This window comes from Dysidea avara, chromosome 7, assembly GCF_963678975.1.
Source record: "Dysidea avara chromosome 7, odDysAvar1.4, whole genome shotgun sequence".
Classification (NCBI taxonomy): Eukaryota; Metazoa; Porifera; class Demospongiae; order Dictyoceratida; family Dysideidae; genus Dysidea; species Dysidea avara.
Genome location: NC_089278.1, coordinates 36,966,439 through 36,979,899, shown reverse-complemented (window position 1 = coordinate 36,979,899; position 13,461 = coordinate 36,966,439). Strand labels below are relative to the sequence as shown.

General features: G+C 37.6%; 3 protein-coding genes across 4 annotated transcripts in view; 2 read left to right on the top strand and 1 right to left on the bottom strand.

The window, feature by feature from the left end:
• LOC136262575 (death-associated protein kinase 1-like) overlaps window positions 1-1,810 on the top strand; it is a 44,369-nt gene extending 42,559 nt beyond the window's left edge. The window contains exon 10 of the mRNA XM_066056909.1: window positions 1,017-1,810. Coding sequence (XP_065912981.1) covers window positions 1,017-1,810 — 794 coding nt within the window. The remainder of the gene's footprint in view (window positions 1-1,016) is intronic.
• Window positions 1-13,461, bottom strand: part of LOC136262585 (uncharacterized) — a 120,484-nt gene that overhangs the window by 92,561 nt on the left and 14,462 nt on the right. Inside the window, exons 6-8 of one of the 2 annotated variants that reach the window (XM_066056943.1) lie at window positions 12,833-13,067; window positions 11,901-12,012; window positions 11,504-11,853 (exon numbers count right to left, since the gene is read on the bottom strand). The exons of the other annotated variant lie outside the window; for it this stretch is intronic. Coding sequence (XP_065913015.1) covers window positions 13,016-13,067 — 52 coding nt within the window. The 3' untranslated portion in view covers window positions 11,504-11,853; window positions 11,901-12,012; window positions 12,833-13,015. Of the gene's footprint in view, window positions 1-11,503; window positions 11,854-11,900; window positions 12,013-12,832; window positions 13,068-13,461 lie in introns of those variants that run through there. 2 annotated transcript variants of the gene reach the window in all.
• LOC136262577 (uncharacterized) lies at window positions 1,807-10,062 on the top strand. The gene is made up of 6 exons (XM_066056912.1): window positions 1,807-2,683; window positions 3,070-3,422; window positions 3,620-3,673; window positions 6,222-6,257; window positions 6,624-6,727; window positions 9,723-10,062. Exons 1-6 carry the CDS (start codon window positions 2,343-2,345, stop codon window positions 9,900-9,902), a joined length of 1,068 nt encoding a protein of 355 aa, XP_065912984.1. The 5' UTR covers window positions 1,807-2,342; the 3' UTR covers window positions 9,903-10,062.

Below are 13,461 nucleotides of genomic sequence, written 5' to 3'. Positions count from 1 at the left end.
GAGTAGTGCATGATATTAAATCACAGTAAAACAACAAGAAGTGTTATATCCCTACTAATAAAAAGGCACAGTAAGGATATAACACTTCTTATTGTTTTACCGTGATTTAATATCGTGCACTACTCCAGTTTGTTTCAGTAATTTTTATCAATGTGCTATGGTTCCTACTCTAGTTGAAAATTCCAAATTTTTCTGTGTACTTGTAGTATATTAATCCCACACATGTTAGATTAATCCTGTTGCACAGATATCGAATACTAAAAACTCACCCTGTTACTATATCAGTCCGTGCACAATTTAGTCGACTCATTTCTTCATGATCCTTCAGTCTCTAAGCCCTTACTCCTTTGAGTATTTCTCTCCCAGACCATGCTGATGCTCTTGCAAGTACCTATTCATAAACGTTCCAGCTAAGAAGCGCTTATCCTCGAGCCACTGTGGATATGATGTCATCATTATGTCACAGTATGCTCACAGGTATGTTTCATTTCCTACCACCATATTCGTGTGATATGCTAACATTCTTAGCATGTAATGCACACGAATATGTTTCATACCCTTCTAGTGTAGGAGCTCAGTATGTGAAATGCGTACATTTTTTGTATGAAATGCACTCAGGCTTTTTAACAGTGTTGGCATCAACACTGCACAAGTTAATTGAATATCTTCTATAGTTATACTGGCATAATGCTTGATGCTTTGCTAGCCTATTATGCTCAAGCAAGCCTAATAGTGTCTATGTCAATGATACTTTGTGCACTAGAGCTGCAACAAGGACGCCGCCACTTTTTAGGCATTTTATAGACAATTGTTCATCAGCAAATAACATTCTTGATCCTTAAGATGTTAGAAACTAATTGCTGCCCAGTGAAACAAGAACATGTTTGTTAAGTTTAGTTAGATGTTTTTGGTCAAACTTTGATAGCTCTGTTTAAACTGTGTAATTAAAATGTTGATGTGTTGTATATAACATGCTTGTAAATTTTACATAGATATTAATTATATCGTTTCTACAGATGACAGCGAAAAAACCATCAGAGAAAACAAAGCTTATGCCATGGCATTGGCAAAGGGAGAGGCTAATCCATCTGGTATATCCATATATGTTCTGGGACAAGAAAAGGCTGGAAAGTCCTGCCTTGTCTCCACTCTCTTAGGAGACAAATTTGAAGAGCGCATAGCCACTCGTGGTGCTGATGTGGATGTGTGCACTGTGTTTGCTTCTAACTGGTCTCGTATTGATAAGGCAGGAATCCCTAAAAAATTACAGAAATTATTTCATACCAAGCTTAAGGTAACGGCTGAGATTAAAATCTCTGCAAAACATGTTGAGCCCATGATCACTGCATCAAACAAGCGAGAACTCCAGCAAAGCTTGCCTGAACTTCCTGCAGCAGTTAAGGCTGATCTGGAACAGGCTAAGGCAGCAGTCCTAGTTGATGATAATGGCATTAATGCTGTTATCTGGGACTTTGCTGGCCAGTCAGTCTATCATGGGCTACACTCAATGTTCCTCAAAGAGGACAATGTAGCCATGGTTGTATTTGATGCCTCTCAAAACCTCCATGACCCCACACAAGGTAGAAATGTTGTTAGAGATCCATACACAGAAAAGTCTGTAAATCCCACTACGACTGGTGCTGAAACTGTTTGCTACTGGCTGAAAGCAATCCACTCCATTTGCCACAAAGATGGCACAAAGCATGGTTCAAAATCTAAACTAGTACCAGTAGTGTTTCTAGTTGCAACCCACATTGATGCTATAGGAGACGAGAAGGCCATTGAGCAAAGAAAAAAAGCAAATTATTGATTGGCTGGTTCTCTTACTAAAGGGGAAACCCTATGCCCAGCATTTAGTTGGTATTGGGAATGGCCTTAGAAGCGCTTTGGAAAAGTATTGCTTCTTTATAAGCAATAAGGTTAGGAACCACAGGGAACTAGATCGGTTAAAGGCTGAATTGGTCGAAGCCTCCCAATATATTCTTAGTCAACAGCACCCAGTTGTCTACCTAAATATTGAGAAGGAGCTCTTTGCAACCAACAAGGCTGTAATCACTACCAAGGAATTCCACACCATTGCTAGTAAATGTGGCTTCTTTGCTGCCATTGGTAGTGAAGAATTCAAAGGTGCATTAGCACACTTTCACAGTAAGGGCACAATTTTGCATTTTCCAAATGCAGAATCATTGAGAGAATTAGTAGTTCTCTCACCGAAATGGCTGACAAAATTGTTTGCCTACGTTATTGTTGCACACCCGTATAAATTTGATGCCAGTGACCATGATGTGCAATATGAGCGGCTTAGGAATCATGGTATTTTGGTGGAGGATTTTATCTCCTGCATGGTTCAAAAATTTAATGAAGACCAAGGCTTTCCATTGACCAGTAGCCAAGCCACTGAGTATATAAAGCTGTTTGGGTTCATTGCTGAAGTTAATAGTAGCACCTATTTTTTGGAAGAAGAATTACAACCACCAAAACGACAAGGCAAAGTTTTTATTGTACCGCCAATGTTGCCTTGGAATTTGCCTGAAGCTGAAACCAAGTTGCCTAGTGATAAAAATGAAAATGCCTGCATTGTTTACTTCAAATTTCCCGACAACTTCATCCCCGTCATGGTATTCTACCAGATGCTTGCTGCCTGCATTGACAGAAATATTGAACAAAGTGAAAACCTTTGCCAGTAAGTTTGCAATTTAACTAGTACATTTTAATGTCTATAAATTATATGTGACTTGGTAATAGCAAAATTAAATTGTAGTAACTGTAGATCATCAAATGCAAGGCTGTAACACATTACACCACAAACTGAATATTTTAAGACATCTTGTGTCCAGATTGTTGAGTTTCCTAGAAACTTGTACTCAATAACTTACATAGTTTAAAACAGTTTTACAGAGCCCCGTGCTACAGAAAAAATTGTCATTGGAAAGAATAGCACAGGGAAGTAACTATATATAACAGTGGTTTTCACCAATCATAGCAGGCTTAACTTATTAAGTCACATATGTATAGATACTTAGTAGTGCTAATATGCATTCAAAGCATTTCATTAGTACTTATTTATAGACTGAGGAGACATATGATCAAGCTAGTCCTGGGAATTGATCAGTACTACTATGTTAGTCTTTCGGATGAGAAGGATAGTATACGACTAGCAATCACACCTGATGAGTATGGGGTTGTCAGTGCTGTAGGACTGCAGAATAGATGGAATTTGATTAAGTTGTTTTGTGCCAAGCTCAAGGAAACTACGGCAACATTTATGCCAGCTTCTGCTCCTCCAGAATGTTACATTCCTTGTAACCTGTGTCCTAAGCTTCATCTGAAGTTAGATGAGATCCAAGCTAATCAAATGCCACTGTGCTGCTCCAGAGGAAAATTGGCCCCTGATTACTATCAGAGTCTCAGGCAATACCCAGGTACATATTAACTGTACACATGTGCTATGATGTTATATATGGTATATGAGTACAATGGTGTGATTGCTGTTTCATATTCAAGCTTCAGCATCAATATCATTTATAAGTTGTTGTTTTGTTGTTTTGTCAAGTTAAAAGCACTAAGTGTGTACAAATGAAGAGATTGTATTAACTTAGCTACTGCTTTTCACTGTTAGTTGTACCAGAAAACAAAACTAACCTTGACACTAGTTCTGCAGCAAAAGACTCTGGTAAGCTTACTCTACATACACAATAAACATAGATATGGCAGTTTATAATCCATCAATTTATATGTACTGCATGTATCATACAGTACCGTACAGTAGTGCTGTATATTCAGGTTTTCATTTTCCTACAAAGACCATAAACCAGTCTTGCAGTACCTTTGCAGTATTGATCAGATGTAATCAAGCCCAAAAGTGCCTTCAGTACAACCAATATTTTTCCACAAAACTTTGATTTCTAATCAGTAAAATTTTGTTACTGACTGACTGAGTATCTGACTAATGCTTTCAGACCAGGATAACTTCATTAACTATGAGCTTGATTGATTCACTGTTTGATATTGATCAGTCCAGCAGGTACTTTTTGGTGTACTGCAGAATGCACAAAGCACATACATCATGGACTAACGTTTGTCCTTTTTGTGTCCCATTTCTTTTGCTGACTGTACAAGGTGTGGATTTGTGGTAATACATAATGGCTTCACTGTGCTGACTATCACATATTATAATGGGAATTGTTTGGTATTGTTTGCTTTTCCATAGTGACAGGATTGCTATCAGAGACACTTGTCATACTGTTCTTCATTTAAGTTGTGTCAATACCTCAAAATGAAGCATAAAGGCCACTTCACCTTTTAGTGATTGATAGTTGGGCATGTATTTAATTTGATGATATGTTTCATGTCATTCTTTAAATTGTACATAAACAAAAAATACAAGGAAAAATAGGTATTGTATGGCTGACTAGGGATCATTATTTTATAGAAATAAAAAGGTAGTAATACAAAGAGGTTGCCTACACCTTTAGATATACTAGTAAATATTTAATCAGTTGTGACTATAAACTGAATTAGGGATTAAATGTTCACTATATAGTGTATCTATATATATAAGGTGTAGATGACCTCACTTGTATCATTTCTTTTAGTGTTGTACTGATTCCCACTTTTTAGGGAAAACCGATATCCGATATATTTTTACCCTGTTTTACCCAATACCCAATTGTAGGTCTCTACAAGTTATACTTGTGCATACTCCACTAAAAGTAGAGCTAGTAGAGCCAATGCTGTGAGGTTTTACACTGACCTCAACTCAAAGTTGCTAGTCAGACAAGTGGGCTAGGGCCTGAACCATCACTGTTTATCTTTGTGGTTACCATAAAACATAAACAAATTACCTAAGTACCTACCAGAGCCTTTGACACCAGGTAGTTGGGAAAGGTGGATACGGCTGGACACGGATGCAGACACAGACACCACTTTTACATTTACAAAACAGTTATTTTTATACCTAATGTTGTTTTTACAGCAGTATTCGCGCTTCCAGACCCAGGCGTTATCCATTTATAAGTGCATGTGCGAAGCACTCTAAAGACCATATAGTGTTGTACACGTGCTCTAGAAATCTATATTCACTGTCATAGAGATTAAGCTGGCATGTCCCAACCTAATCTCGTAGGCCAGGTCCTTGAAACCCTCAACGCTTGGTATAAGCGCCTACACCGTATACTAAAAGGTGTGAGATTGTGGATTTAGCCTGTTAAGCTAAGTTCAGGGCCGCCCAGAGAAATTAAGGGGCCCAGGGCAAAGAGTTAAAGTGGGGCCCTTGACCGAAGTTGTAAGGTGAAGACCAAAAAAAAAAAAAAAAGGTCACAACCTGCTGGCAATGACAATAACTACCCATCACCAACCATATCTCCTTATCTATAAGCTTGCTACACTGCTCCTCTGAAGAATACTGTGACTGCTCTATTAGAGTATTTAGATCTGACTGCTCTATTAGAGTATATCGATCCTTTAAACAGGTATTCAGGGGGCCCTTCATGGGGCCTCCTGGGGCCCCTTTCAGGCTGGGGCCCGTGGCAAAATGCCCCAGTTGCCCCCCCCTGTGGGCGGCCCTGGCTAAGTTGCATGGGGCATACAAGCTAATCTCTACAATTATATAACTCTGTATTAAACTTTAGAGCACGTGTACAACACTGTATGATCTTTGGCATTCTGTGGAGTGCTGGTCTAGTCCTTCACACGTGTACTTATAAATGGATAAGCACTATGACAAGATTGATGCCCGGGTCTGGAAGCGAAGACTGCTGTAAAAACAATGTTAGGTATGAAAAATAAATGTAAAAGTGCTTTTTGAAAATGTCCGTGTCCGCGTCTGATCATATCCGCCTTTTCCAACTACCCTCTGACACCAGCCCTCCAGTGGTACTGCAACTACTGAAGCTGAGTAGACTAATAATCTACTGGCAACAGCCAAGTTCCAATTATGGTAAAAGCAGCTAATTATCGGCTTCTACCCATTACCGATCTGATTATCAGTACAACTCTAATTTTTTTTAATTCCTAATTTTTGTGTACTTTTTAATTCAGCATTATGCCATTATTTGTATTACTAGTTCATCCAAACTTTGAACAGATTTCTTGGTACAGTATATTATACACATTATAGAATAGGATATCAGTATGCGTTCAATCTTTAAACACATGTTTTACTATGTAGGTCGATGTATTGGTACATATACTATTGGCATGTATGTATACATTCACTGCAGGTGATGGAAGCTTGCCACCTAGCTTTTACAACAAAGGTGAAGCAATATGTACACTTGTCACATATTTGTGTAGATCTAATTGATTTTTTAAAAACCAAGTATTACTCTGATCCTTAGGGGTGTTCTACAAAAGGCTATTAGCTGAAAATTGTTTCTATTAATTTTAACTTATAGTCTTCCAGACTATTTATTATTATAATACAAAGTGGTCACCTACACATGAAGCTTTAGTAGGAAATGAACTAATCATTATTATGACTGTACGTACACAGTGTGCATCATGCTATTCATTCACTATAGTCTACAGCTACTGTATATTTACATAATTATTATTCTCAAGATGTTGCATGCTATTTGCCAGTTATACTGCTACAATGTTTTCATATTGTGCTTGTTTCATAGCACCCAATTTGCCAAAACTGGCACGTTATCTTGAAAAGTTGAATGATTGGGAAGATTTTGGTATATTCCTGCTACCAGAAGATGATGCAGAGCATCTGACGCAGGTAAAAATGATGACGGTTTATGTTTGTTTTGTTAGCTTATTTAGTATGTAATTTATCAAATCACAAGTATATTATTAGTATCATACAGTACGGTAGTACTGTATATTAGGGATCATGCAGAACTGGGCTTTTTCAGCCACAAATATCACCATAAAACCAGCCTCAATTTCCCTTCATGACAGCCTGGTAATATTGTTAGGCACAGCCAAGCCCAAAAATGTGGTCAGACCAACCCCAAACCCTTCAATAATTTTCTATTTAACAGAGTCTTATTCTGACTCATTGATGCTTCAGCCAAGCATAACTCAACAATGGATGTAGCTACAAGCTTGACTTATTCACTGTTTAACATCACTTCGCACGAGATATACCTTTTTGCCAACTGTGGTACGTACAATACACGCATCATGGACTTGCCTTTGTCCTCCTTTGTGTTCCAGTTCTTTTCACTGACAACGCCAGCACACTACGTGGCTTCCCTGTGGCTGTGTTGGTATCTCTCCCATATTTTCTACTGGATTGATTGCAGAGATGCTTCTCGTTCTTTGTTTGTAACACTATATAACGGACTGATATAGATTAAACCGAAACGTAATGGCCACCATTCAATTTTGAGTAGTTGGGATTTGCCAATTGTCATGGTGACTGGATTGATTGCAGAGGCACTTCTTCTGCCTGTTCTTCATTTATAGCACTGTATAACAGGTATAAACGTAGCTGATAGCAAAGCTTCACTTTCAAATCAGTACTTGATACCTAGGGCGCATGTTTGGACGAAAACATTAACTCTGGCGCCATTCTTAGGGATCATAGAAATAAAAAGTAGGGAAACAAGGGGGTCACCTACACCTGTAGATATACTAGTGGACACTGTTAATCCCTAATTCAGTCATGCTACTGAAGTATAGGGATTAAATGTTCACTAGTATATCTGCAAGTGTGAGCAACCTACACTACTTTTATTCCTGTGATCCCTTATCCTTGTACTTGTAATGTAGTAGATGTGAAACTATGTTAAAAACCAGGTGCCATGCAGCTAGCTGAAATAAAAATACATAATTTATTTTCTTGTGCAATAATTGTAAGCAAGAGTTCATAATATAATTATGAACTCTTGTTGCAAGTATAGATGGTAACCACTTGGGCTTTCAGGAATGTTGGGTAGGGCCAGGTCTGGTATGAGTATAAACTGCATGCAAAATTTACCAGCATGTTAGTAAGTAGACATTAATTTTTCACATAGGTCTTAGTTACCATATTTAATCATATTAAAGCAGGGCTCAAATAAAAGTCAGGTCCTTATACAGGTTGGGGATGCTACTCTTAATTCAAAGATCAGAATAAATTAATTTGTAGACAAGGCTTAATATGGACAACCACATTGTGACTTCTCAAATTGGTGATGTCAACAGTAGCTGTGTACCTTTGGTGATCCCTACTAACAGTGATATTGATATGTATGTGACCAGCTGAGTGAAAACCAGACTAGTTTGCATAATTGTGCTCTTAACCCTCTCACCGCCACAACCGCCATACGGCAGTTTCAATATATAAATGCCCATAGCATCACATTCTAAGCACTCTGTAACTTCAGTTGAGCGTTTTAGTAGCTCCTGCACTTATCCTGTAGTGGCCATGCCCTTAAGTGAACGGGAACAGGGATAACCCGTCTCAATCGCATACTTTCAGAGTGTCGATAACAAGCATTGTAGACGATTCTTTGAAATGATAAAGGCGCTACTAATGAAGAGAAACAGTAAGGAGAAGGATTGTATAGGTTGGAGTGGGAGTGGCATGTTGCTACTTTTTTACGCCTCGAAACAGTGACCTTGTGTCTGTATATGCGCATGCGCAATTGCTCAAATGCTGGAAAACCAGACTTCAACTGTAAACAGGCTAGCGATGTTTATAGTGTTATAAACAGTTCTAGCCTGAAAAGTAATGAAATTTCACATTTTGTTTCACTTAGGCCGATTTTTGCACTTTGAAGTTATACAATGGCTTTGTGGTTGCTTTTGTGTAAGCAGCAACTCGATAATCGAATTCCTTGTTCTATAGTGAGTAAACTGATATATAGTTTTATAGGATTATATGGTATGGTGTGTACGTTATATAGCATTGTAGATTGGAGGCCTCTACAAATTTGGCGGTGAGGGGGTTAATTAATTAAAATAAAACACATCAAAACCCCAGATCTTGTAATTTTTTTCATCTTTGATTTCTCCAATGTTTCTGTATGTGTGTTAACTTGATCTGTGAAGTATTAAAATAAATAAAACATGTGCTACAAAAACAATTAATTTAATTACTTCAGTAAACAGTGAAACAATACTCAAATTGATACCATTGTATTGACCCATTTATGGAGAGCAAGATGACCTTTGTTTGATATTAAGTTACTGTACATGTGTTTGTTGACATTGCAGTAAAATGTAACTTCATTATAGTATCATTTTTTCTGAGCTTGACTAGCCTGCTTGCTCACAAACATAAGTGGATGTAGGCCAAAAACCATATAGATATATGTGACCCAGTCTGCGAAAAGGGTCTTATAGCCTTTTTAATTGCATGTACGTGGCTATTTGTAACTTGACTTGTGAATGAGGTATCACCCTGAAATTTAGTTCCCTTATATCTTAACGTAGCACTATGGCTTGGTGTAATATGAAGGCGATAAGTTGAAAACCTGAGGAGTTATGATTAGTCAAACTTGACAATTTGGAAAGGCTATAAGACCCCTTTTCGCAAACCGGGTCACATATTTACCTTGATGATGATTAAGACTGCTGAACTAGTGATTATGATCAGTTAGATACACAAGTACCTATAATTTATTTTTAGTATGTGCTATACAAATCCATTACTTTGCTATTCCTGTTACGTTCTCAAAACTGAAACTATAACAGTCCATTGGTTTTCCCTCCAAGCAACAAAATGCAAACCACTCGGATTTTCACGTAGCAGGTCATGTGATAATAATTGGTGATTTTTTTAGGAAATCAAGATGAACAATGAGATCAAAGGTGTCAACAGTTGCAAGGTAGCGTTGTACCGCAAGTTCTTACAGTGTGGTGAGAGAACATGGTATAAAGTTTTGAAAGCTCTGGAAGAATCTGGTAATCCCAATTTAGCTGAAGAAGTTAAGGCAAATCTGCTGAAGGAATTTGCTAAATAAAAACACATACTTTACTATTCCATAACTGGAACTGCTGTGCATGCATACATTATCTAGTTAGATTTAGAACTTGGACACCAGATGGTTATGTCTTTTACACTAGTACTGTTTTTCTAGTATCAAAACTTTAACATAACAATATATGCTGTTGATAATTTGACTTAACAGTTACTATGGAGTGTGTTGGTAAAGCAGGGGCAGATCCAGGAGCTGGCAAGGGGAGGGGCACAAACAGACTAAGTTCCAGGTGGTTGGGGAGATCCAGATTCTCTTGTTAGTTGCTGCATTTTTGAAGCAGCAAATAATCACCTACTAGTAGTGTATCACTGTTGATTTTTGCCATTTTGGCCGGTTGTGAAGCCTTAAAAGCTGTTTTAAAGGCTTTGAATGTCTTAAGCAACAGCAACACGATAATTATTTTTAGAAGCACTTAGTATGTACAAAGGTGCTGGGTGACTATTTCACACCTAGTTTGACTTCGGTTTGCTTTAGTTACAGGCAAATTTGTAATAAATGCTAGTAAAATGTGCATATTTTCATGAGTTTTATAAACTGATCTTGTCCTGACATAAAATTTAGTATTTTAATCAGAAGTATGGCTGGCTCCTCCACAAGGTAAGGGGGGAGTCATTTGCCCCAAATGCCCCATCCTGGATCCGCCATTGTAAGGGTGTTATTCATCTAAGTTAAAATTTGGATCAGATACTCATCTACAAAAATAATTTTATCTGAAACAATGATCATGTAGTGGTACTCACAACTTGAGTACATTAAATATGCTATAGTGCTGAAATGATCACTCAATTATTTGACTATTTGATTGGCATGACACTATTTGATTCACACACTATCGTTAGTACTTTGTACACTGCATTTAGATGGAAAAGCCAGCCTTGAAACTTAAGATTGTGAATGAAGTGATGTATCCATGCTGTAAAAATTCTACTTTAGAAAAGATAGAAACAGCTCTTAGGCTTTACCTTGCTTCCTAACAATATGTTTCAGTACTTATTCAATAGAAGTATCAGCTTATAGAATAATTGAATATTCGCTCGTTTTGTTCACAACTATTCGAATAGTACAAATTGCTATTGTTTCAGCACTAGTTCATTATTTCATAGTGTATGGTTTAGCGTATAGCCAAGTTATATGGTACCATAACTATAAAATTGTGTTTTTGTACCTAAGTCCAGGCCTGCTCATGTCAGTGAGACCAAATAATGGACAGCATTACAGCACTGTCCATGTACACTGATGTACACTCCATTATGTACATTAATGAACACTCATAGACTGTTGAAAGTTATCTGGCGGATACTCTTGTACATTAGTGAAGACTTGTGTCAAACTTTGGAAAATTTGATGGATTTATGTGTGTTCATTCTATGTAAACCATGTACACTGGTGTCTTGCAAAAGTGCGAGCAATTAAAAAATCTTGCTTATTAAAGGGTGTGGCACCCATTTTGCTCACAAGTATTCATCCCAAATGAAATGGGATGAATATTCACAAGCAAAACGGGTTCCACACCCAAGTTTTTAATCGTTTGCACTCTCGCGAGACAACATTGCATTTAAGCAGTGTGAACAAACAATTCTTGATAATATATTTCACAATACAATAGTAAACAAACAAAGGTCACTTCTTTGGCTGCCAGCACCTATAAAATAATCATCACATTACATGACAATATCATCAACCTTATTAGAAGAGGTTGGGTGTGTGGAATGTGTATGCAAAATACTACAATATTTTAGTAGCACAAGTTTTCATGAGTGGACAACTTTTAGCCATACACTCACCATATCTCACTAGTAAATTTTCACACAAATTTGTCAAATGCACTATCAATTCAAATTTTACATCCAGGACACACACACCGTCTAGTATATGGGTATTGTATACTATTGAAGTGTAGGAAAGCTCCAGGAGTGTCATCCTCTTTTGCCACCTGTAATACAAAATGTACTCACCATATCATTTCAGCAAAAACCTGACTTGTTCACACAATTTTGGAATTTTTTTTCTTTCTAAGCATTATCTGCAGTGTCCATGGAACAGATCACCGACGTTTCAGCCCTCTGTGGTGAGTAGTTTTGGAATCATAGCACTAGACAGTAGAAAGAGCAAGACAATCAATTTGTACAGTGACTATACTGAAAAAAAAACTACAGGTGTTTACATTTGCAGCCATAACTTCCGTTTGGATTAGTCTACAGCATTGCAATTTGGCGTAAACTATTCACCATGCATGGATTAGCAGATCAGCCAAGGTATAGTGGTAGCCCTGTAGTCACTTGCACATATGGGTATGAAGGTGGTGTAGTAGAAGAAATGATGACAATCTTGTTTACGTTACCGCATCGTAAGCAAACATACGTGACACGCATATCATTGAAGCTACAGAAACAAAAAGATTTTCCAACTCTCCATGAGTGGGGGAATAAGATGGTATATAATTTTAATTGATTTGATTCTTCCTTCTTCGAGTGCTGGCCCAATAAAAACTTGGTTTTGTAGCATGCATTTTTATAAATTATTTTAAATTTCGTTTTTCTCAATATGCACGCTTGTGCAAACAAATTGGGTTTTTGCTAAGATAGTCACATATACTTCTACATAATGTGATCAGAATACTAAACAAATATTCAAACACCCTCTGGAGTGAGTGTATATATTGTGGGGTACCCTCTCTGTATGATGATAATTCATGATTGCACCACAGCAAACAGTTACACAGAATATACTTTGTGTCTGCAAACCTGTAAGGCTCTACAAAGGTCACATACTGTATTTAACTGCAGATTACCTTTTGTGTGCAAAAAGAAGGGCTCTTATTTTTTAGTCAGAGTAAACTTCATTTACTTTTCTACAATGTCTTCATGAATTAAACAAGGCACTATAGCAAACACACTCCACATACACTGTACCTGTACTTAGTACTGATGAGGTTCAGTAGTTGATCAGCTCCTTATAAGGTGAGATCAAACTGTTCACCAGGAGGAGGAGGTAATACTCAGGTTACCAGGGTTAGTCTCATTACACATAGTCAGTCATGATTGACTCGGTGGTTGCTTCCATGACCACTGTTTGGCTGCTGGGAATAGTACTAGTCAAAATCCAAGCTGGTAACTCTGCCAGGATCCTCTTGCAGGTTTGGTGGGACTACAAAATTAAGTAAATATATGTATGATACAGGCAGTGTGTGCGTACGTGCGTGTGTGTGTGTGTGTGTGTGGTACCATATAATTATATATACCACTTTCACAACTCGCTTCAAAGGGAAGAGACGGTGTATAAGTGGTATACTAGCACTGCTATCAGTGCTCAGGAATGCATTACTGCATTCCAAGCATTCTCAGAAATCATCTGATATCTTTGATGAAACTGTGTGATCTCCTCTGCTTTAATGCTATGACACTTCAAAGGATTGATAGTGGGTTTTAGTTTTGTAAAGTGAGCTGAAGCATAGATTACGGACTTGGGAAAGAAGATAGTTCATTGTTTTACTGAATGAAGAAGGTCACAGGTTAGTTTATATTGCTGTGTTGAGTGCATT